Below are 26,348 nucleotides of genomic sequence, written 5' to 3'. Positions count from 1 at the left end.
TCGACATTAAAGAGTAGGCCTATGCGTACTCCCCTTTGGTCGTAAGCATTATCATCTACCGTGCGCTGAGATTTTTCTGCTTTGTCCACTGCCACTGTTGACGGATTTGCTAGAGGGACTATGTCGCCTTGTTGTAACGTGATTATGTTTAAGATCCATAAGATTGCACTACATTCACCTGAAAAGGTTATAGATATAGTCTTTTATACAGGAAATGTGTATCAGAATAACAATTACCTAATAGTGAAATCCACTCTTCTAAACTATTGTGAAACTTTTAATGTTGATCTGGCCCACCAGCCGTGTATCTTTTTTATTGTTTTTTAGATAAAGACTGTTCTCAGAGTTTGGTCAAACAGACAAAAACATGAACAAAATAGAGTACAAGATGATTAAATGATTGTCAAGAGAGTGTTTAAACTGAGATTGTGATACACTTTAGAGCTTCTTCTGGTCTACCTGTGTCACAAAGACAAATAATAGCCACTACCTCGACTTTTAAAATGAGCCTTACCATCTTCTGTTATGACTCTTATACTTAATACAAACCCATCTACTACACTAAAGTTAGACATTAAAAGTCATGGATGTCATGGATGTGGTATTTTCATCGTATGCGTCTCTAAACAGTACTTCAATAAATAAACCGCTGTTGATAAGTCGTTCATTTAAGTGAGAGGCGGGATGATTTTGACCGTTTTAGTCATTGATCGTGCTTAAGGTCTGATCCGGAAAACGCGCTACAACTGTAACTGCGCTGTCACGTCTAAATAACCCGCTCTTCTTTAAGAAAACCGCGAGGCGAGCAGTTTCTGACATCTATTAATTCACTTCATTTTTTTCACCACCGCAAATGTTTTGTGTAGCATACATGTTAGTTTTAGTCAGTTCACAATTTGTTTGTCGGATCCTACGTTTTTATGCAATCTTTGTGCGGCATCATCGTAATAGGAATAAATGAAAATTAAGAAATTAAGTTACAGTTTCTCTCTTCGAGATATTTATTTTAGCTCAACTTTGTGTCTGTCCAAAAGTGTGATCGCATGAAGCATCGAAGCAAAAAAATGAAGTCTAGCTGTTTTACACTTAAAACAATTACAACCTAAACAAATCAAACGGTACACAGGTTATGGATAAAATGTATATCACAAGAGTGTGGAAACTTTAACACGCTCAAACTTAAACGAGTGTACCGCCTCGCGGTTTTCTTAAAGAAGAGCGGGTTATTTAGACGTGACAGCGCAGTTACAGTTGTAGCGCGTTTTCCGGATCAGACCTTAAGCACGATCAATGACTAAAACGGTCAAAATCATCCCGCCTCTCACTTAAATGAACGACTTATCAACAGCGGTTTATTTATTGAAGTACTGTTTAGAGACGCATACGATGAAAATACCACATCCATGACATCCATGACTTTTAATGTCTAACTTTAGTGTAGTAGATGGGTTTGTATTAAGTATAAGAGTCATAACAGAAGATGGTAAGGCTCATTTTAAAAGTCGAGGTAGTGGCTATTATTTGTCTTTGTGACACAGGTAGACCAGAAGAAGCTCTAAAGTGTATCACAATCTCAGTTTAAACACTCTCTTGACAATCATTTAATCATCTTGTACTCTATTTTGTTCATGTTTTTGTCTGTTTGACCAAACTCTGAGAACAGTCTTTATCTAAAAAACAATAAAAAAGATACACGGCTGGTGGGCCAGATCAACATTAAAAGTTTCACAATAGTTTAGAAGAGTGGATTTCACTATTAGGTAATTGTTATTCTGATACACATTTCCTGTATAAAAGACTATATCTATAACCTTTTCAGGTGAATGTAGTGCAATCTTATGGATCTTAAACATAATCACGTTACAACAAGGCGACATAGTCCCTCTAGCAAATCCGTCAACAGTGGCAGTGGACAAAGCAGAAAAATCTCAGCGCACGGTAGATGATAATGCTTACGACCAAAGGGGAGTACGCATAGGCCTACTCTTTAATGTCGAGCGGAGATGTTGAAACAATGTGAACATGGTCATCGGCTATATGAACAAGAGCTCTAGATGTAGGGGCGATATTGTCATGCTGTAAAATTTCTATGAACAGGCAGTGTATGTTTGACCGCAGTCTGAGAAAACTGCAAAACAACGTGTCAACAGATCGGTCGACTATCTCTGGTAAAAATAAATGAATAAATAAAATGATACATGTTTACGAGTCACACGTTGATAATTTTTGTCTTATGTGCTCATTACAGCTAAAATCACTGAATTATGAAATGCAAAAGTGTGTACGGCATTTTTCTATAACCGTTACAAAAGTGAGAACGTCGTAGTTCTCAAATGTATTTGTATTACAACGGTAGCCCATCTAACAAATCTGGAGAAGTGGAGAAGCAAAGATGTTTAGCACATACACACGTACACTAGAGATGTTGCTTTATTTGAATCGAAGAAGATGGCCGTAGGAACTGATAACATTCTTTAATGTCGTCGTGTCGTGTTTTGTCAAAATAATAAAAAAAAAGGTTGGGTCAAATGTTTAATAATTTTTCTTAAATGAATAGAATGCGCTCACCCCGCTTTCTTTCCCACGCGAGAGTTAGCATGGACTTACAGGAGTCTTTAAAATAAAAAATGTGAATTGTGTCATCGGCTATCCGAACCCGATGACTAAATCAGTAATAAAAATATCATATACAAATCAACAGTTAACAAAAAAAAAAAAAAATACTTTAACAATTGTATTGTGAATTCTATATGCGTTGTAAACGTTAGTTTTCTCACTATACTCTCTTTCTTAGTGATTTGGTCGCTCGAATACACGAAAGGTTATGGATAAAATGTATATCACAAGAGTGTGGAAACTTTAACACGCTCAAACTTAAACGAGTGTACCGTTTGATTTGTTTAGGTTGTAATAGTTTTAAGTGTAAAACAGCTAGACTTCATTTTTTTGCTTCGATGCTTCATGCGATCACACTTTTGGACAGACACAAAGTTGAGCTAAAATAAATATCTCGAAGAGAGAAACTGTAACTTAATTTCTTAATTTTCATTTATTCCTATTACGATGACGCCGCACAAAGATTGCATAAAAACGTAGGATCCGACAAACAAATTGTGAACGGACCTCCAAAATCTTGATACGGCTAAATATCGAGGTGTAAGAAAAATGTCATTTACAAAACATTGTGATTCTTAGATGTGAAACACCCTTGACATGATCTGCTGGCCTGCAAAAAACAGTCAGAAATGTTTTAGAACGGCTATTTACACCAATAGTATGAGAACTGTATATTGTGACACTCGCGTAGAAAATTAATTACCGGTTTATCTGGGTCAAAAGGAAATGATGATAATAGTTGAAACGTCCTCAGCTCGTACATTTCTTTCATTTTGAAAATCACAGCTGCCGGTGATTACAGTTTTTTTTTTTTTTTTGTAAACCATTTAACATCACACGATGCCTACAAAATAGTCAAAGCGTATGTTTTCTGCTCTAGGTAAGAACATTTACACCGAGTGTTAGAGGCCGGGTAAATAATTTGAAAATAGTATTTCTGTCTAATGAGAAAAGTTCAGTCGTACATTAAAAAAAAATTTCTGATGTAGAAATTATGTTTCTGCCAAACACATCCAAAGAGACAGAGTTTTCTACTCGTGTAAGAAAAGCAGTCGGGTGTATAAATTATATGAAGAAACGATGCCGGTCATCGGGTTATTTAAAAAATAAGACGATAGACGCTGTGCCTTGCTTTAGTGACACACAATGTGTTTAAACACGTTTACAATTGTAGGTGTAATTATTTTATTGACTTTAAGCAAGATGCATATTTGTTATTTTACACTACGCATACAATCTACAGGATAGAAGGATGGGGATACAGTAAAATAGAACTATAAACTTTAAGAAAAGTTAACCTTCATTACACTAGTGTAAAGCGATCTTACAGTAAATGAAAAGCACAACGTAAAAAGGCTGAAGGCCAAATAACTGATGGAAAACACACGTTGGGGGTATACTGTCGGTAAAATATATTGTTTTAAATAAGGAATATAATATGGATAGTACTTTTAATACAAAATATATAAAAAATAGAACAACAGCATGTTAGATGTACAGGCGGTCATTTTAATATTTTTGCTTTTAAATGGAGGTATTTTGGGACGGCTAAGCAGAGGGCCTGCAAATGTCTTTCCTGCTCTGTGTCTGAAAGTACCGTGGATATGTGAAAGGTTTATGACTGTAGCAACGCACATAAATTACATCTCTAGGACGCGTGGGTCTTTCCTGAACCATCTTTAATGGTTGAATACGATCGAGGGTCTTTCTCTGAAAGAATTCTTCTAAAAGATAAAGCAACTTCATCTAAACTTCACAGTCTATACTGTGACAAACAAACGAGCTCCTCAGCATATATTTAAAGCTAAATCAATATTTTAAGTTTATTTTTAAAAAACATACAGAAAGACTTTGGCTTCATGGTTCATTGTGTGTGTGTGTGTGTGTGTGTGTGTGTGTGAGAGAGAGAGAGAGAGAGAGAGAGAGAGAGGGAAAGGGAGAGAGAAAGAGAGTGTGTGTGTGTGTGTGAGAGAGAGAGAGATAGAGAGAGAGAGAGAGTGTGTGTGTGAGAGAGAGGGGGGGAGTGTGTGTGTGGGTGTGAGGGAGAGAGAGAGAGAGAGAGAGAGAGAGAGAGAGAGAGAGAGAGAGAGAGAGATGGTATGAAAACTTTGAAGATGGTGCTAAAAATAAGAACTTTAAAGAATCTAAAGTGATTAATGCATGACACATCTAATATAATATAATCATATATATGATATATGATATAATATGATATAAATAATTTTTTATTATATAATATTTTATAAAAAATATAAAATATTTTAGGTAATATATATCATCATTTTGTTGAATTAAGAATCAACGGACATCAGATGTAGTGGGGGTACTGATTATTAAAAAACATTACATTAATGTTAGCTTTGAAATAATGTACACCATTGACTTAGATCATGCGGTCTGGAACTCCACCCTCGCCTGCGCGGGGTGTGTGTGAAGCAGCCCCTCAGGTCTCACATACATTTCACTACGGGGACCTGTGAGATTCTGTTTATGATTTAATCATTTTTATTTTATTTTTTAAGTCGTAAATTTTATTTTGGTGATATTTCATTCATGTTTGGACATCTCTCACCGGTCTAAAACTGTAAGGGATAATTTTTTATATGTATCATCAGAAATGTTAATTGTATATACTATGCTATCACATTTAAAATAAGTTATCTTTTTTTAAAAAGAGGAGTATGGTGTGTTTTATAAGTTTGATTAACTTAAATGTTGAATACCTTTTTTTGTTTAATGAATTGCTTTAGTAGCCCGATGTCATTATATAATTATTTATTTTCATATTCTTTAACCCCTGGAGTCTGAGTGGGTTTTGGGAACTGGAGATATTTTGGCAGCCCTCAGACGTTGGTGTTTTTCAATATCCTAAAACGTATTAGTGGCTAAAAGTCGGAATATCCATAATATGTGATCAGCATGATTGTACATGTCTGTAATTTTGAGAAGGCTGCGTTTATGATTAGTTTTTGTTTAAAATATGTTTAAAACGTGTTTGTATATGTTGTATAAGTATTGGTTGAATACATGATTAAAAAATGAATGATAAAATTATTTGTTTTGGTTTAGTAACATGTCTGTTACTGCGATGTGTTTTATAAAAACGATGAATACTTGTTTAAAATGTATGTTCCGGTTTAGTACCATGCCGTCATATATAATTTTATATTGTTTAAAATAGAGATAAGTCTCTTTTTAACTTGATATGTCCACGCGTATGTCCGCTTGTTTATATGGTTTATCAGAATACAAATTTGTATAGCGCCGTGGATATTATAGTGATATAACAAGGTACGTGTGGCTTTTGATGAAATTTATAGGCTAGTCATAATTCAGATCGCTTAAAAGTGTACGTGCATGCAGCATTTTATTGTATGGTGGTACTGTAGGTGTACGGTTAAAATAAAAAAAATTAAACAGCTTTTTGAAAAAGATATGATATAAAGATGGATATAAAAGGTTTTAAATATAATATAGAAAATGTCTTGCAACAAATAATGTGAAATGAATTTAACTGAATTGTGTCAATGACATGTCCGGGTTCCTCAATAGACCATATTCTTCATTCTGTTCAGTTATATTTTTTTCCCCGATCGTGGTAAAATGTATATTTTTAGTGATGAACAAAACTAATGTAAATGTTTTGTTTTATATTGTTTGTGAATGTATAATGTGTTTATATTCATTAAAAGAAGAAAATAAGACTTGGAGACGAATGTGTGTACACAGGCATTAGAGGGAGAGAGAGGGAGAGAGAGAGGGGTACGAGAGATGCTAGCCGCGCACCAACCGTAATTCATAGGTGAACCGTCAGAAAACTGTCAAAAACATGGTACTCCCGCGTGAGATATGTTTGGTTTTAATTAAAAAATGGCTTTGAAGATATTATGATTTTGTAGTAAATTCCGACGAGTGTGCACTGTGGCGTGCAAACACAGACGCTGGATCAAAGGTGTGTGAAAATACCTCCTTTCTGCTCTCTCTCTCAAAAAAAAAAAAAAAAAAAAAAAAAAAAAACAACAACATTGGATCTTGTTTATCTGAAACAGTCGGTTTCAGTATATTTTTTATACAGTTTAATTTATAACCTTTTTTAAAAGAACAGAATGTTTTTTCAACCTTGGTTAAATCGCTTTACATTATATAAATTATAGAATGTTTTATATATAAATGTGAAATAACTAAAATGTGTTTTAGATTATATAAATTATATAATGTTTTATATATATAAATGTGAAATAATTAAAATGTGTTTCAGATTATATAAATTATATGATGTTTTATATATATAAATGTAGAACACACCGATCCCATTTATACACCGCTCAAGAATGTAATGGGAGGGGGGAGAAGCCGTATAACCACACACAGACACATAACCTTATAACTGGCACAAACTTCAAACAAGCTAACTGACACAAAGTTCAAACAAGCTAACTGACACAAACTTCAAACAAGCTAACTGGCACAAACTTCAAACAAACTAACGGTCAATAGGGTAAAACTTTCTGTCAAAACCACATGATCGATGTGTGGGGAGTCTTTCATATACCTTTATAATTTAGAACTAACAGGTCAATAGGGTAAAACTTTCTGTCAAAACCGCATGATCGATGCGTGGGGAGTCTTTCATCTTCCGTTTAAACTAGCCGTCAAAACCATGATTTAGAACTAATTAGGTCAATAGGGTAAAACCTTCTGTCAAAAGCACATGATCGATGCGTGGAAAGGTCATAGGTTAACCCTTGATCTCATTTGTTCCGCCCATCCATCATAAGGTTACCGGAAGTTCAACCTGTCAAAAGGTCAAAGGTCAAAGTCATAAATCATCATGACAGAACGTATAGTATATATACTACTGGAGCCCGCGTTGTATACTGCAGTGCGCTTGTTTACTGCAGGACACATTGTTCTGTCAATGTACGGTTTCTGATTTGAGAAGGTCCTTATAATTAATGTATCCATAGCTTGTTCAGTTAGCGTGTTTACAAAGCTTAATCCTAAAACTGTGAACTTGCTGATGTCAGAGGAACTTGTTTGGAACATGTCCCAATCTATGTTATCAAGAGCTGACTGTAGCATGGCTTCTAATTGGGAGGCCAGCTCGTCACTACCCTCTGCACCTGGGGTTGTTCAACGAGCCTTTGTTTATATGTGAGGAAAATGGCGGAATGGTCCGATTTGTCGAAAGCTGGTAGTGAGCGAGCTTTGTAGGCATTCTTAAACTGAGAGTAGCAATGATCAAGTGTATTCGGTCCTCTGGTTGCACAGGATACATGTTGGTATAAGTTTGGCATGACCTGCCTAAGTTGGCTTTGTTAAAATCCCCCGTGATGACAGGAGCAGCATCAGGATGTTTGTTGATGTAACTGATGAGCAAATCGTGGAGATTAGAAAAGCCAAGCCAATGTCTGCTTTTGGTGGGGTGTAAACACCAGTAACGATGATTGATGAAAACTCCTGGGCAGACAGAATGGGCGGCAAATAATGGATAGATGTTCCAGATGAGGTGAGCAGGGACGCCACAGAGTGGAGATATTCCTGGGGTCACACCATTTCTTGTTAATCAAAAAACACAATCCTCCACCTTTGGATTTACCGGCCTCAGCTGTTCTGTCTATCCGTAAAAACAAAGACTCATAGTCGCCAGATGAAGTGATGAAAGCTGTCTCCCACTTGTCATGAGGTTGCAAGCACTCCGCAGATCCAGCTTGGAGAATAGGCAAACTCCACGTAGTTCCTCAAGGGCAGCAGGGATCATGGGAAGTTAAACCAACAACATGTATGTTGACCCTATACTATCTAAGCTCCTAAAAGAGGTGCTTCCAGAAGTCATAGGTCCTCTTCTGACTATTACTAATTCCTCATTGTCATTAGGATATGTCCCCAAAACCTTCAAACTGGCTGTTATTAAGCCTCTCATAAAAAAACACAACTTGACCCCAAAGAACTAGTTAATTATAGACCTAATTATAGACATCTCGAATCTCCCTTTTCTGTCCAAGATACTAGAAAAGGTGGTATCCTCACAATTATATTCCTTCTTAGAGGAAAATGGTATATGTGAGGATATCCAGTCAGGATTTAGACCGTATCATAGTACTGAGACTGCTCTCCTTAGAGTTACAAATGATCTGCTCTTATCATCTGATCGTGGGTGTATCTCTCTATTAGACACAATTGACCACAGCATTCTTTTGCATAGACTTGAACACTTTGTTGGCATCAGTGGAAGTGCATTAGCATGGTTTAAATCGTATTTATATGACCGCCATCAGTTCGTAGCAGTGAATGAAGATGTATCATATCGATCACAAGTGCAGTATGGAGTACCTCAAGGCTCAGTACTAAGGCCGCTACTCTTCATGCTTTATATGTTACCCTTGGGAGATATCATCAGGAAACATGGTGTTAGTTTTCACTGTTATGCTGATGATATTCAGCTCTATATTTCTTCGTGGCCCGGTGAAACACACCAATTTGAAAAACTAATGGAATGCATAGTCGATATAAAAAATTGGATGACGAGTAATTTCTTACTGCTAAATTCAGAAAAAATAGAGGTGTTAATTATAGGACCTAAAAACTCTGCTTGTAATAACCTAGAACACTGTCTAAGACTTGATGGTTGCTCTGTCAATTCTTCGTCATCAGTTAGGAACCTAGGTGTGCTATTTGATCGCAATCTTTCCTTAGAAAGCCACGTTTCTAGCATTTGTAAAACTGCATTTTTCCATCTCAAAAACATATCTAAATTACGGCCTATGCTTTCAATGTCAAATGCAGAAATGTTAATCCATGCATTTATGACTTCAAGGTTAGATTATTGTAATGCTTTATTTGGGTGGTTGTTCTGCACGCTTAGTAAACAAACTACAGCTAGTCCAAAATGCAGCAGCAAGAGTTCTTACTAGAACCAGGAAGTATGACCATATTAGCCCGGTCCTGTCATCGCTGCACTAGCTCCCTATCAAACATCGTATAGATTTTAAAATATTGCTTATTACTTATAAAGCCCTGAATGGTTTAGCACAGTATTTGAATGAGCTCCTTTTACATTATAATCCTCTACGTCCGCTACATTCTCAAAACTCAGGCAATTTTATAATACCTAGAATATCAAAATCAACTGCGGGCAGAAGATCCTTTTCCTATTTGGCACCTAAATTCTGGAATAACCTACCTAACATTGTTCGGGAGGCAGACACACTCTTTCAGTTTAAATCTATTAAAGACCCATCTCTTTAACCTGGCATACACATAACATACTAATGTGCTTTTTTCATATCCAAATCCATTAAAGGATTTTTAGGCTGCATTAATTAGGTAAACCGGAACCGGCAACACTTCCCATAACACCCAATGTACTTGCTACATCTTTAGTTAATGGTATCTATGCTAATATTAGTCTGTTTCTCTCTTATTTGGAGGTCACCGTAGCCACCAGATCCAGTCTGTATCCTGCTCCAGCCTGGAATTGAACTGCTGGTTTCATTTGGTCTGAGGAGAACTGGCCTCCAAACTGAGCCTGGTTTCTCCCAAGGTTTTTTTCTCCATTATGTCACCGATGGAGTTTCGGTTCCTTGTCACTGTCACCTCTGGCTTGCTTAGTTGGGGTCACCTCTACATCTACAGCGATATCATTGACTTGATTGCAAATAAATGCACAGACACTATTTAAAATGAACAGAGATCACATCACTGAATTCAATGATGAGCTGTCATTTTGCATTATTGACACACTGTTTTCCTAATGAATGTTGTTCAGTTGCTTTGACGCAATGTATTTTGTATAAAACGTTACATAAATAAAGGTGACTTGACTTGACTTAATCTCCTTTCTATTACAGACCCTTTTAATTTCATCCAGCATGTTACTGGACCCACGCATATTAAGGGTCACACCCTGGACCTTGTTTTTTCTCTTTGTCTAGATATAGTAAATACACGTGTGGAAGATGTACATGCAAGTGACCATAGTTGTGTCTTTTTTAATATTAAGGCCCAATCCCAATTCTATTTTATACCCCTTCCCCTTCCCCTACCCCTCCGCCTACCCCTTGAAACAAGGGGTAGGGGAGAAAATATGCCCCTAAGGATTGGGACACCACTGCTATTCCGTCACATGCCATCATTCGTTGTCTAGCTCCTACAATACACACATATGTATGCTGGTGTGCATAAGAGCCTTTAATTATTATAATATTAGCTTCTTACAGACACACATATCAGAAATCGCGCAGCTCATACATCCAGGAGAAAATAAACTTGTCAAGGCTGCCAAAATGACTTTTATTAAATACAGTTGAAATACTGAATCGCTACATTATATTTTTCAGCGACGAGAGGATACAATCGCTGTTTTTAAGTAAACTCACTCTAAAAAGATAAACGCACAGACGCGAATACACGCAACTTCCATTTCTCTCTCTCTCTCTCTCTCTCTCTCTCTCTCTCTCTCTCGTTCTCTCTCGAATAGGCAATATTTGGGAAAATGGTTTAGCGATTTCTAATTATTGGGGGGATTGGCCCCCATCAATGTCTACGGCAGTTATCGCCCTGATCAGACATATGCTGTGGCACTATCATGCAGTCTGTAATAATATGATGTTAGCAAATATAAGCGATTTTTGCAAACATTTCTTTGAGTAACATGACCATTAATATGAACTCACAATTGAATGTAACATTAAACAAATTATTACTTTTTGTTAAAATCTTTATTAATGTCAAAAAAGCTTACATTTATGCTGTAGCAGCCATGTTGCCGAGATAATTCATACCCCTTCATTTGAAGTGTGGTTCCAAAAAATCTTCACTTGAAGGGTTATCTGGCCCTTCCCCTTACCCCTACCCATCCAACCAAAATTGAATAGAGACACCCCTACCCCTTCACGTAAAGGGGAAGGGCTAAGGGGTAGAATTGAGATTGGGCCTAACTTTCCTCAAGATCCTCCGCCCCAGATAATTATTGTAATTATATATAATTATATATAAATATGACACAAAGGCGGATTATTAATCATGACACTGCCGGGAGGTTCTCTGCTTTGTTTGACTCATGTTCTCTGATGGGATGCACTGATGTTGATGAGGTTATCCAGTCTTTTAATGGTCAGTGTTTATCGATTTTAGATAAAATAGCACCAATTAAATTAAGCACTGTGTCCGACAAAAAAACCCTGTCCTTGGATTGATGAAGCTATCCAAAGTTTTAGGAGAAATTGTAGAAAAGTGGAGGTTCTTTGGAAATCTTCTAAGCTTGAGGCTCATAGGCTCCACCTTAAAGATCTATGGGTTACCTTGAATGAGATGCTGAAAAAGGCAAGAACTCACTTTTTTTCCCTCAGGTTATGTCCTCAAATGTAGTTTCACTTTGTCTGTGACTTGTCTCCTACTCATTGTTGGTCCACCTTTACACCTGTGACATTACATGACATCACCTCTCTGTTACATTCTATGAAATCATCATTTTGTCCTATGGATGTTGTCCCTACTGTGCTATTTGTTTAGGTTTTAAGTTTTTTTTATTATTTTTTTTATATAGGTTAGTTTTATTTTTAGGTATTATTTGTTTAAGTTTTTGACTCTACTGGCTCCTGTATTGTTGAGATGCTTAATTCTTCACTTTTAACTGGTGTCAATGCTAGTTCTTTTTAAACATGCTGTTGTTAAGCCTGTACTTTAAAAAACAAATCTGGATCTGCTACAACCTAAAAGCTATATGCCAATATCTTCACACGATATGTTGTGACGGGTAGACGAACCAGGTATCCCTTGCTAACCATCCACCCTCCTTATCCCGTTGTGCAACTTGTGCCGCTTCTTGACGTGGGTTTAACGACTTCTAAAAATGATGTTATACACTTTTATATTATTGGTAAGGTACTTTACAATCAGAATTGATTGGCAAGCAGTTGCAGTTACTTCTGTTTAATGTGGTATTGATTGCCATTCATTAATGTTTTCAATAAAAAGCAACCTATATACAATTAAAGCTGCAGTCGGTAACTTTTGACGCTCTAGCGGTTAATAAACAGAAATGCTTGCGTCTTGCGGACGAACATCGTAGCCAGAACTACTTCTCTCTGTTTATTTCTATGAAGAATCACAAAGGTACTGGGTTACTCCGCCGCGGTACCCCCGAAGCAATCTAAAATAGTCTGAATATAAACACTTATTATAGGTGCACCCTAGTGATTCAGGACAAGCTAAAAACACAGTTTGGAAAATGGATTCATGGTGTCATTATATAAATTTTATACATTTTGAACACAAACAAAGTTACGGACCGCAGCTCTGATTGGTTATTTCTTACCTGGAGCGATGTATTTCTGCAAATGGCAATAGGACCACTGGGAGGAGCCAGAGGAGCTTGTTTTTTTCACAGATTATCCGTCTCATATTCTACTGTCAGAACATAATGACAGGTTTAACAAATATGTAAAAAATATATTTTTACAAAAGTTACCTACTGCAGCTTTAACAGAGAGAGAGAGTTAGAGACAGAATATGGTGGGGAAGCAACGTAAAAAAAAAAGGGCACCAAGCTCTTTGTCAGAGGAACTTTAAGTTTTGGACGTAGCCTTCTTCCATGACCTCAATGAAGTTCTCTGTAGCAAAAAACCTCAGCGCTGCAAGCAGCTGGGCTTCAGGGCTTAAAGCAAAATCCCGCAGCGTTAGCCTGGCAAGCGCAGGTCTGAGAAGGTCCAGCAGCTCCATAATGAGTTGGCTTGGAAGGCAATTTTTTTTAATATAGCCACGTCAGTTAAAATGTCAAAAGGGCTTAAGTTTGCTCTGCGGCCGGCACTGTCTTTGATTCAATGCAAGGACACATTGGATCGCTGCCATAGTTGGTCGCTTACTGGACACCACCGTGCTTACCCGTTTACAGATCTTAGCCATTTAGAGCCAAATTGTTTCCCAGATTTTAATGATCAAAAGTGATTGCCAATTTAAATGCTTTAATGACATTACGAAAAAACCTAGGCTAATTACCACCATATTAGTTCTGATACCACATGAATTCAACTTCATAAATAGGCCTGTATCCATTGCGAACATATTTTATTATTAGTCTTAAAATGTCCATAACATGAATCATTGTTGAGCCACAACATTGTGAACATAGCATAGTTTGAGTTGTATTGCACTGCGCTGATTTCTAAAGACTGCTGCACAGTGGCAGCGACTAGAGTCTAGAGCTCAAACAACACTAAGAGAGATGGTCCAGACCAACCTTACGAAATTGTGACTTACAGAAGATATACTTAGCGTAAGAACGTGTCGGGAATCGTGCCATAACGTTAAGATAGAGGTTAAGGAATAGGTTAAGAACTACTTAGCAATAAGAACGTTTTGGGGAACCGGGCCCTGGTCTGGGGATCGCTCTGGGCAAACATTGATGAGATGATCTGTAAAGGCACAGTACAGACAAACTCCTACAGCAAGGTGACGAGAATGATTCATGTGTGTAAGGCACACAGTGTATAAATTAATAAGACTTAGTTTGATACTTGCAAGTCTCACCTATTTGATAAAGAGTCCTGATGCACTTTGGGGCTCCACTTGGTCTCTGCTGAAGTGAATTGACGAGACCAGTTCGTCATCATTAATGATGGAACAGTTTCTAAAGTGTTACTAATTATTTAACATGATATTTTTCTAAATGTCTGAGCAGCTCTGGTCTTGGAGGGCCACTGTCTCGTGGAGTTTAGCTCAAGCCCTAATAAAACTCTTTAGCTTTCTAATAATGCTGAGTAATTTGGATGCAGTATTATTTGTAAAGGTGTTTATCCCACTTTGTGTTCTCACTACACTAACTATCTGAGTTTCTGTATGAGACTGACCCCTAGTGGACATTTCAGTATGTGAGTTTTCAGATTTACAGACACACTTGTTTTGCACACGTCTCTCAAACACAGAACCAGGAAACTCAGTTAAAAGAAACTGAAACTGTTCTTCTGTTGAGCTGTTGTTTGTGTCTGTATTGCTGTAGACAGTGAAATGGCTGAAGCCAGTGTTTTTTCAGTCGAGCAGTTCAGCTGTCCAGTGTGTCTGGATCTCCTGAAGGATCCTGTGGCCATTCCCTGTGGACACAGTTACTGTATGAGCTGCATTACAGACTGCTGGGATCAAGAGGATCAGAAGAGAGTCTACAGCTGTCCTCAGTGCAGACAGACCTTCAGTCCAAGACCTGCTTTAGCTAAAAACACCATACTGGCTGAAGTGGTGGAGAAACTGAAGAAGACCAAACTAAAAGCTGCTGTTCCTGCTGGATCTGGAGACGTGGAGTGTGACATCTGTACTGGAAGAAAACACAAAGCTGTCAAGTCCTGTCTGGTGTGTCTGGAGTCTTACTGTCAAACTCACTTTGAGCGTCATGAAGAGTTTCGTTCAGGAAAGAGACACAAAGTGACTGATGCCACTGGACGACTGCAGCAGATGATCTGCCAGAAACATGAGAAGCTTCTGGAGGTTTTCTGTCGTACTGACCAGCAATGTGTTTGCATGCTGTGTGCAATGGATGAACATAAAAACCACGAGACTGTGTCAACTGCAGCAGAGAGGACAGAGAAAGAGGTATGAACTGAAATCACACATTTAATTCTGACCCTTCAAGTGTTTCTCCTCACTGCAGTCTGCAGCTGATCATGAGTGCATCATGTGATCTACTCTCCCATTGAGAGTTACTACATGACTCTGTGCATTAGAGCATGAGCTCAACTTTACTCACCTCTGACACATCGCTCAAGATTTCTGCTATAACTGTACATGCACCAGAGTTATTGTTTTTGTCCATTCCTTCACATTAATTCTTGAATAATTATGATAATAAACATATGCCCTCCTTCATATGTGAGGACTTCATGGAAACTCAATTCAATTAATTATCTTAAAACTCTGAGAAACTCTGTAGAGAAGATATTTTTAATCAAACAGGCACAATTTTACATGATTTTGTAATAGCTTTGTGTAATATGTGAGGTTTGCTGTTTTGAATGTCTCCTCCAGAAACACTTGAAGGAGACACAGAGTGAAATCCAGCAGAGAATCCAGCAGAGACAGAAAGATCTTGAGCAGCTGAGAGACGCTGTGGAGTCTCATAAGGTGAGTTTGGAGAAGAAGAGAAGTTTGAGACTCAGTTTGACTCCTCTTTCAGTCCCACTGAAGCCGCTGTGAGGAAGCAGTAAGAGCTGATTGTGATGTGTGTCTAACAGCGCTCTGCACAGACAGCAGTGGAGGACAGTGAGAGGATCTTTACTGAGCTCATCCGCTCCATTGAGAGAAGCCGCTCTGAGGTGACACAGCGGATCAGAGATCAGGAAAAGACTGCAGTGAGTCGAGCTGAAGGACAAATGGAGCGACTGGAGCAAGAGATTGAAGATCTGAAGAAGAGAAACACTGAGCTGGAGCAGCTTTCACACACAGACGATCACATCCATTTCCTGCAGGTAACCCAACTGTAGAGCAGGTTATTGAGGACAGTGTGAGATAATCAGGTCTTTGAGTCGTGTGTGTTGTTATTCCTGCAGAGTCTTCAGTCTCTCTCAGCTCCTCCTGAATCTACAGAAAACATCTCTGTCAGTTTCCTCTTTTCTTTTGATGGAGTGAGAGAATCTGTCCGTCAGCTGAGACTCAAACTGGAGGATTTCTGCAAAGAGGAGATGAAAAAGATATCTGGTAAAATATTAGAGATTCATCTGCTCTCTGTAACGAGACAAACATCATCTAATATCATAAAGAAAATGTGAGAAATGTCTAAGGAATAGATCCAGGTCTCATTTTCTCTCTGAGTGTTTATATCTGTTATTTTCTCAGTCAGTAACATTGTTCCCAGGAGCAGAGAGGACTTCCTACAATGTGAGTCACTAACAAACACAATCACACTCACTTTAGTTCTGCAATACATTCATACTGCTGTTTACTGTGAATTTTTGATAAAAGCTCTTTTTTTTAATCTGGACAATTTTTTTTTTTTTTTTTTTTTAAGTTCAGCTACACAAAATAGATAAAAAGGGATTTGGCTTCACTGTTAAATAAAGTTGGTATAAACATGAAAGTAAGTTGAGAGAAGCAAAATCTGGACATGAAACACTCCAGATGAAAACTTTGAATGTGAGAAGAACAGTTTTTGAAGTGAATTCATGAACATCATAACACAACTCTGATAGATCAAAACACTCTTTAAAAATTACATTATTATAGATAAGATATAAATAAGATTGATTACTCTTGATTACAGTGTTTTGTTTCTTCATCAGATCGTCATCCGTTCACTCTGGATCCAAACACTGCACAGAAACGTCTCTGTCTGTCTGAAGGGAACAGATTGGTGACTTACACTCACACAGCTCAGCCGTATCCTGATCATCCAGACAGATTTGATGGTTATTATCCTCAGGTGTTGTGTAGAGAGAGTGTGAGTGGACGCTGTTACTGGGAGCTGGAGTGGAGTGGGACTGGTGTGGATATATCAGTGTCATATAAGAGCATCAGCAGGAAGGGATCTGGTGATGAGTGTGTGTTTGGATATAATGATCAGTCCTGGAGACTGCGCTGCTCTCCCTCTAGCGTCTCATTCTGGCACGATAACAAAGAGACTAAACTCCCTGTTTCCTCCAGCTGCAGGAGAATAGGAGTGTATGTGGATCACAGAGCAGGAACTCTGTCCTTCTACAGCGTCTCTGACTCAATGAACCTCATCCACACAGTCCAGACCACATTCACTCAGCCGCTATATCCTGGGTTTAATGTATGGGATCGTCAATCATCAGTAAAACTATTATAACTATCTAGATTATACAGAGATCTACACATTGTACAGTTATATGGCAACTCTGAGATGCATGGTAAATAAACCTCCAGGGCAAAACACAGGTTTAAAGCCTCCAGACTGGTTAAAAACAGCAGGCTGCTCAAGTAAACATTTTTAACACAACGTACTAAACTTGATTGATTAATGAAAGTCTCTGTTTCATATTTAAGACAGCAAATGCAAAAACAAGGAATAATGAAAGAGTAATACAAATGTACAAACTGCTCATTCTCAAAAAGACAAATCAAATTTCTCCCAAACTGTGGGAAACACAAGAGGACGAAACTCTTTCACATTTCTGCTTCAGTATTCACGCTGTGAGTGTTTTGTGTGTTCAGACTCTTGTTTGTTGAGCTACAGAAGACCCTGTCGCTTCAGATCCTCATAAGTTTTCTTGTTGACCACGTTTCCGCTGGAGTCTTCATATTCCTCCTGCAAGATACAATATACAGATATTTTCTCTCTCTCTGAACTCACAAACATCCAGTCTGAAGATGTTTCAGCTTGAAATCTTCACTAATCTCTCTCCAAAAGGATCAAATCAAGCCTCTGAAGCAGAGTTTAACAGCTGATGAATGTTGGTTAAAGCAGATGCTTCAGTCGGAGCAGAGCTGAATGTGACTTCACTCAGTGTAATGTGTTTGAGAAGAACTCACCTCTGTGTCCGGCTGCCAGCGCTCTAATGCTTTCTGTGACTTCAGCTTTGACCAGACTATACAGAGAACAGAGAAAAATACATTTAAGTTCAAGAACAGATACCATTAGGACCATTTTCCAGAATGAGACCTTTCTGTGTCTTTATTAAGAGTCATTAATATTCATTTATAGGCATTTTTCTCAGCTTTTAAATGGTTTAAAATAGTAGTTTGTCTTTCTATATTTTTTCAATACATTGTGTAAAGCTCAATGATATTATGTTGTGCTCCATGCAACAATCTTGTCTTTTTCCCCATATAATAAAATGTGTTCTCCTCTAATTATAGATTATTAAAGTTTGTCAGGGGGACATTTATAAACCCCGTTGTTATTTATTTATTTTTATTATTTAATTTAATTTTTTCATTAAATTATCACTGAAAATAGATATTGGTAAAAAATATATGTTCTTTATCAACAAATACGTGTTTTAGTATTTTATTTAGTAAGTATTTTAGCGCTAAAACTAACTCCTAAACCAGTGAAAAGTTAGGAAAAGGGAAGAGGATATATTGACGTTATGTTAGCAGATCCCCCAGGAGACATATCGGATATATTGTGGGCTAAAGAAGGTCCTGCAGGTGCTCCAGTTCGTTCTGCAAATAGATTTGGGTATAATCAGCGCATCCTTTGGAACAAGAAATAAAATCCTACTGTAAATCCCAAATATACAAATTATATCTTTAATTTCAACTTTTTTTAATTTTCTGAAAACTCTAGTTTTCCCGGAGGCCCAGCTTCCAGCAGAGTTTGGGTCTAGCTCTAAACACATCTGAAGCAGCTAATCAAGGTCTTCAGGATCACTGGAAATCTCCAGACATGTGTTGGAGCTAAACTCTGAAGGAAAGGGGTTTTCTGAGAGCAGGATTGGAAACCTCTGTCCCAGACTAATTTTCCAATCTTCAGATTTTGTACATAGTTCCAGCAAGACAGCAATCAAAAGAATTGGATATGTTAAGAGTTGCAAAACTAGTAGAAAATTAAACATTCTGCTGTTGTTAATTCTTTACGACTTAACACACTGTATAAGCCAGTGATAATGCAAAAAATAACATCGACACTTACTGGAACTTGAAGTAGATCACAGAACACCCTCCCCCCACCCAACCCCACCAAAAAATAAATAAAATACCTACAGGGGGTGCTACAAGTGAAATTAATAATGCAGAGTAATCAGTGGATTGTCTGTACATTTGTACGTCTGACAAACAGGTGCAAAAATGACAATGCATGGAAAGAATGAGTTCAGCATTTATCTGTTTATTTTCTTGTTTAATATGTATTTAATTATATTATATATTTATATATAGATATATAGAAATCTAACTTTCACAGAAGAAAACTGACAGACTGGATTATGGCAACACATCAATGACACTGAGTGAGGAACACCAACACCAAACAAACATACTTCTTTTGGTGACTATTCATCTACAGCAGCTTTGATATCAGAACCGACCCGAGAGGATTTCAGATGCCCAGAGCTGGCGGGGTGATGAGAGGCGTTGACGGTGTTACTCGGTGGAGTTTTGGGGCATTTCCTGTTTCCTCTCCCTGTCTGGTCCAGCGGTGCTTGAGTATCCACACTATTTGCTTACTGCAGCTGATCACACAGAAACAATAACTCTACAAGAACATTCACTGAACAGACTTACCCAAAAACAAAAACAAAAAACATCATTCAGAAAAGAGAAATTAAGAAATATAAATGCAGACATTATGACATCACTGTGGATGGCTTTGAGTCCCATCAGCATTCACAAATCTTATAGTGATAAAACGCCTTCTGTCCTACTCCTCTTCTGTCATTAAGCATCATCACACACTTTGTCATTACTAAAAGCCCTACGAATCAGGACATCTACACAGATGCACCATACGCAATCAGACACATACTCTATGCAAGAATACAAATGCTTGGCCAAGCCTGCGGTCTGACTGAATCTTGGCGGTAACAAACACTCAAGCGGACAACAGTCGACTTCATATGTCTGTGCCAATAAACCAAATGCATCACTAGTCAGGTAGCTAGCTATAAATGTGTCACCAGCTGAACTAACTTTAAATTGCTCAGCAAGATTCTCTTCAAACTGTTGCTCCATCATTTACCTGGAAGAGAAAACTGTAAAAAGACAGTGTCAATGTCAGTGTCCACTGCACACAACATCAGCGTGACACGCACTGCATTAGATTTTGATGCATTTTGGAACGCAGCCATCCACTCTATCAAGAAGCATTTGTGTTCACATACTTACATAATGTTTCAGGCCTAAGTGTGGCTTCCTCAGCATTTAACTACAGATTTTAAGACAGAAAACAGACTATAAAAATAGATCTATCCATTAAACATTCCTGTGTCTTTCTGCCAATAAAGCTCAGATTAGCAGCTTTTCTTCTTCCACATTCTTCTTTTTCTTAGTTGGTGCTTCTTGTTTTTTTCTTCTCTCCGAATTAGAAAGAATGCCAAACTGTGCTCCATGTAATTATTTTCTCATTTGTTTGTGGGAATATCCCTTCATAATCTCCCCTTAGCAACACACAGCATTCATACATGCCACAGATACCTTTACGTCCTCTTCTCTGAAAGTATTAAAAGACCAACAAGGAACAATCACAAAACCAGTGAACGCGTCACTTATTGCACAGGCAGATTTATAAATCTAAAAACTAATTCAAGATGCCTCTGCGCACACACGAACCGAGTAATCGTACAAACTCTTGTAAGCATCTACAACGAAACCCCTCCAGTTTGTATCAGCGAGTCGTGTGCTTTAGCATGAGCAGAGGCGTTTTACAGTACAATACAGGCATTTTACAGTATAATTAATTCTTGTACCCCCGCTCCACCTCCATATTTAACCAGCAGTGCTTTGAAAGTCATGGGGCGAAGTGTCAGAAAAGGGGCACTGAGTAATAACAGTTCCCCACTGGCTAAACGGGCCGCAGGAAGGAGGCTCTGGAGATGGATGGGGTGTGTGGTCCACAGTTATGAGGGTTGATGGGTGGTCAGGGGTGGACCTTAAAGGCCAAGAGCTGCTCAGAGTGCATGTTGTTGAGCGATCGCAGGTCCGGCAGTTTGAGGAGCAGTTTAGTGAAGATGGCGATCTCGTTCGGGTGGTTCTTGGTGATCAAGCTGCGCAGAGCTCGAATCAGAGTTTCCTGAAGGGCCTCAACCGAGTTGACGTTCTCCAGACCGGAGCGATCTATGGGAAACAATTCATGTAACACAGTAAGTCAAGGCTTCAGCTCAGATTAGGGATAAGTCGTTTTTTATAATGTTTAAATATATATCTTAAAGCAAAACCTAATAAAATGAAGACATTATGTCTAAAAAACAATGGGAATCCGTTTATAAAAAAAAAAAAAAAATTGGCTAATTAGAATTAATTCTGAATAATAATAAAACAATATTATTGAACAAAAATGTATTAAATATATTTTCCTTTTAAAAATAAAGAATTTACATTTCAAGGCTCCGGTCACTTTTGACAACTAAGGAGCCAAATGTGACTCCCAAACGAAGAGGACCAGAGTGTTATGATTTAATTCTAATGTTTGGTCAAATTTCTAATTGCCCAACCCCATCTCAGATACAAAACTATGGTCTTATAATGGTATGACATTAATACCTGCAGACACCAGCACTACGGCTGTGAAGAGGCTCATCTCCTCCTCACTGAGGTTCAGCGCTTGCAGCTTCTCTGTGAAGTCAAACATGGAGTTGAGGAGATCTCCAGCACCCATCGAGCGCAGCGCCTCCACGCTGTACTTCCTGCCACTCAGAAATGTAACCGTGCGCTCCTTCACATCGAACAGGGATGTAAAGCGCACCACCAGCACCTACAGACCAAACAAGAAACCCATCAAACTGAAATCTATCCGCTCGATTCACAGGACTCTTAGGAATGATTTAAGACGGTTTAATTCAGTGTAGGGTCAGAAATTAACTTCTCCATTAAGGGGCAATATTTGTCTATAATGTCAATTACTTTTAACAACATTTTAAACTGTTGTCAATAACAATAGGCTACAATTTAAAAAAAAAAAAAATCTAAATTATACATGTAAAAATACAGAAGCTCCGAATCCGGCTGCAATATGACATTATTGATTATTGACCATTATTAATATGACATTAGATTATTGCTCTTTATATTGTAATTATATGTATCTCAGTATTAATGTATCTGCACTGTGTTGTTTATGATGAGGGAAGTCGCGAGCATGCACTTAACACAGCTCAGTGACTCTGATACTTTGTTTAATAATGCAGGGGAATTTTTTTGCCCCTTTGTCTTGAATTTATGGGGCATTTTTATTCATTTTGGAGGCTTTTTTGGCACAAGCCCTCGTTAAAGTCTGACCCTTGTGTGGAGACTGTGTTGTATTTTGTTCATACCTCAAAGGTGCCGGCCTTCAGGAGGCTGACCTGGTCGTGCTGGGACAGCTCTTTGAATCCTGGGATGCGCTTTGCAAATTCCACCACCTCTCTGACAGCTGGGGTGAAGCTCATGGAGAACTCCTCCCAAATACTGTGACCTGACTTCTGAGGATCCACATAGGGCGATGTGTTCATGGGGCAAACCTGTGAATGAGAATCATGAGTACTTGTATGGACTTCAACTGAAATTTTGGTATGGGTTCTCTACGTAACTCACCAGGTGCATCCTGTTAACACTTGCAAATGTTGGGACACTACAGCTGCCATTGACATGTGTGTCATTGTCATTATGAGCTCTCATAGAGAGGTTCTTCAGAGGTGGTCCAGCGGAGCTGCTGTTGGGCAGTCTGAAAGGACAGCCCGAGTCTTCAGGCCCCCGTGGAGCACTGCCTGATGGGGGCTTTAGTTCGCTCTCTGAGGAGGCATTGTTCTGTTGGTTCCAGACCTCCTGAGTCTTCTCTGAGCAATGGCTGTAGTTGTTGGGGCCCTCTGAAGGCACTCTGGCCTGCTCCTGATTGTACATGAAGGTCTCCTGTTGCGCTCTAGTCACTGTGCCAATGACCTCCTCCTCCCCGCTGTCAGTGGCACTGGAAGAGTCTGAGCTCTGGCTTGTATCCATGCAGCTCATCAGCTCGAGGTCAGGGCTGGATTCGGATCGGTTGCTCCTGGGGGAAGTGGAGGGGGAGCGGGAGGAAGGGCCCGGGCCGCTTTGCTCTGGAGATGCATCGGTGGCTGACGTCTGTTCGTTCAGAGGCTGGTTGTCATGGCTGTTGTTCATCATGTTGTTCATGGCGTTCTGCATCTCGAGCAGCATGCGCTGCTTCTCTCGTTTGGGAATCCGGCCGAAACGCACAGCTGAGGAGCACAGACACGGTCAGCTCACAGACTACAACAGACTGACACTTCTGCTGAATCTTATCTATCTATCTATATATCTGTCTGTCGGTCTGTCTGTGTCTAGTTTCTATCTGTCTGTCTGTCTAGCTCTCTATCTATCTGTCTGTCTGTCTACCTGTCTAGCTCTCTATCTATCTATCTATCTATCTATCTATCTATCTATCTATCTATCTATCTATCTATCTATCTATCTGTCTGTCTGTCTGTCTGTCTGTCTGTCTATCTATCTAATCTGTCTGTCTGTCTGTCTGTCTATCTTTGGAGCTCTATATCTATCTGTCTGTCTGTCTGTCTATCTATCTATCTATCTGTCTGTCTGTCTGTCTATCTTTGAAGCTCTATATCTATCTATCTATCTATCTATCTATCTATCTGTCTGTCTGTCTGTCTGTCAAGCTCTCTATCTATCTATCTATCTATCTATCTATCTATCTATCTATCTATCTATCTATCTATCTATCTATCTATCTATCTATCTATCTATCTATCTATCTATCTATCTATCTCTCTGTCTGTCTGTCTGTCTGTCTCTCTATCTGTCTGTCTGTTTCTCTGTCTAAATGTCTGTCTGTCTATCTGTCTTCTCTTTCTGTGTCTGTCTGTCTATTTGTCTAACTCTCTATCTGTCTGTCTGTCTATCTGTCTCTCTTTCTGTCTGTCTTTCTGTCTACCTCTCTCTCTGTCTGTCTGTCTGTCTATCTGTCTGTCTATCTGTCTCTCTCTCTGTCGGTCTGTCTAGTTTCTATCTGTCCGTCCGTCTGTCTCTCTGTCTGTCTGTTTGCCTGTCTAAATGTCTATCTGTTTATCTGTCTCTCTTTCTGTGTCTGTCTGTCTATATGTCTAACTCTCTATCTGACTATCTGTCTGTCTGTCTGTCTGTCTCTCTATCTATCTATCTATCTGTCTGTCTGTCTGTCTGTCTGTCTGTCTGTCTATCTATCTGTCTCTCTATATGTCTGTCTGTTTGTCTGTCTAAATGTCTGTCCGTCTATCTGTCTCTCTGTATATATGTCTAACTCTCTATCTGTCTATCTGTCTGTCTATCTATCTGTCTGTCTGTCTCTCTGTCGGCCTGTCTATCTGTCTAGCTCTCTATCTATCTATCAAATTCAAATTTCAGATTCAAATGAGCTTTATTGGCATGACTTGCACAGTATTGCCAAAGCATTGTACATTACATGAATAAGGAATAAACAATTATATAATACATAAAACAAAAACAGATTCGTAAAATAATTAAGTATATGTATACTTTCTCCTTTTTTTCTTCAAACGAGAAACAAGTAAAAGTCAACAACAAATAACAAAAATAATAATAATAACTATAATATATAATATCTATCTATCTAACTATGTATGTATCTATCTATCTATCTATCTATCTATCTATCTATCTATCTATCTATCTATCTATCTATCTATCTGTCTGTCTGTCTGTCTGTCTGTCTGTCTTTCGAGCTCTATATCTGTCTGTCTGACTTTATATCTATCTATCTGTCTGTCTGTCTATCTGTCTAGTTTCTATCTATCGGTCTGTCTGTCTGTCTGTCTGTCTGTCTGTTTACCTCTAAATCTATCTATCTATCTATCTATCTATCTATCTATCTATCTATCTATCTATCTATCTATCTATCTATCTGTCTGTCTGTCTGTCTGTCTGTCTATCTATCTATCTATCTATCTATCTATCTATCTATCTATCTATCTATCTATCTATCTATCTGTCTGTCTGTCTAGCTCTCTATCTATCTATCTATCTATCTGTATGTCTGTCTGTCTCTATCTATCTATCTGTATGTTTGTCTGTCTATCTGTCTCTCTGTCGGTCTGTCTCTATCTATCTATCTATCTATCTATCTATCTATCTATCTATCTATCTATCTATCTATCTATCTATCTATCTGTCTGTCTGTCTGTCTATCTATCTGTCTGTCTATCTATCTGTTTCTCTGTCTTGCTCTCTATCTATCTGTCTGTCTATCTGTCTGTATGTCTGTCTGTATGTTTGTTTGTCTGTCTATCTATCTGTCTGTCTGTCTCTCTGTCTAGCTCTCTATCTATCTGTCTGTCGTCTGTCTGTCTGTCTCTCTGTCTAGCTCTCTATCTATCTATCTATCTATCTATCTATTTATCTATTTATATGCCTGTCTATTTATCCATCCGTCCGTCTGTCCTTCTGTCTGTCTCTGTCTGTCTGTCTGTCTAGCTCTCTCTCTCTCTCTATCTATGTCTGTCTATCCATCCATCCATCCATCCATCTATCTATATATCTGTCTGTCTGTCTGTCTAGATCTCTATCTATCTATCTATCTATCTATCTATCTATCTATCTATCTATCTATCTATCTATCTATCTATCTATCTATATGTCTGTCTATTTATCCATCCGTTCGTCCGTCCGTCCTTCTGTCTGTCTCTGTCTGTCTGTCTAGCTCTCTCTCTCTCTCTCTCTCTCTCTCTCTATGTCTGTCTTTCCATCCATCCATCCATCTATCTATATATCTGTCTGTCTGTCTGTCTGTCTAGATCTATATCTATCAGTCTGTCTGTCTGTCTGTCTGTCTATCTATCTATCTATATATCTGTCTGTCTGTCTAAATGTCTGTATGTCTGTCTGTCTGTCTCTCTTTCTGTGTCTGTCTGTCTTTATGTCTAGCTCTCTATCTGACTATCTGTCTGTATGTCTGTCTATCTATCTGTCTGTCTGTCTATCTGTCTCTCTTTCTGACTGTCTGTCTGTCTGTCTAGCTCTCTGTCTGTCTGCCTGTCTATCTGTCTGTCTATCTATCTATCTATCTATCTATCTATATATATATTTATCTATCTATCTGTCTGTCTGTCTGTCTAGCTATCAATCTAACTACTTGTCTGTCTGTCTGT

The 26,348-nt window shown here is 38.3% G+C and overlaps 2 protein-coding genes across 3 annotated transcripts in view; one reads left to right on the top strand and one right to left on the bottom strand.

Moving 5' to 3' along the window:
• The first annotated feature begins 14,519 nt into the window (after positions 1 to 14,519).
• LOC113119089 (tripartite motif-containing protein 16-like) lies at positions 14,520 to 17,489 on the top strand. Its single transcript, XM_026288279.1, has 6 exons — positions 14,520 to 15,198; positions 15,631 to 15,726; positions 15,837 to 16,070; positions 16,152 to 16,299; positions 16,438 to 16,479; positions 16,881 to 17,489. The coding sequence occupies exons 1-6, from the start codon at positions 14,623 to 14,625 to the stop codon at positions 17,405 to 17,407; spliced, it is 1,623 nt and encodes a 540-aa protein (XP_026144064.1). The 5' UTR covers positions 14,520 to 14,622; the 3' UTR covers positions 17,408 to 17,489.
• Positions 17,490 to 19,377: 1,888 nt separating this feature from the next.
• The window catches only part of LOC113119087 (nuclear receptor subfamily 1 group D member 2-like), a 12,597-nt gene continuing 5,626 nt past the window's right edge, over positions 19,378 to 26,348 (bottom strand). For both annotated transcript variants that reach the window (XM_026288277.1, XM_026288278.1), the window contains 4 exons: positions 22,789 to 23,426; positions 22,530 to 22,715; positions 21,760 to 21,970; positions 19,378 to 21,333 (listed from right to left, as the gene is read on the bottom strand). In XM_026288277.1, coding sequence (XP_026144062.1) covers positions 21,137 to 21,333; positions 21,760 to 21,970; positions 22,530 to 22,715; positions 22,789 to 23,426 — 1,232 coding nt within the window. In that variant the 3' untranslated portion in view covers positions 19,378 to 21,136. The remainder of the gene's footprint in view (positions 21,334 to 21,759; positions 21,971 to 22,529; positions 22,716 to 22,788; positions 23,427 to 26,348) is intronic.

Source organism: Carassius auratus, chromosome 19, assembly GCF_003368295.1.
Source record: "Carassius auratus strain Wakin chromosome 19, ASM336829v1, whole genome shotgun sequence".
Lineage (NCBI taxonomy): Eukaryota > Metazoa > Chordata > Actinopteri > Cypriniformes > Cyprinidae > Carassius > Carassius auratus.
The sequence above is the reverse complement of the archived record's forward strand: the minus strand, read 5'-3'. Positions and strand labels throughout refer to the sequence as shown.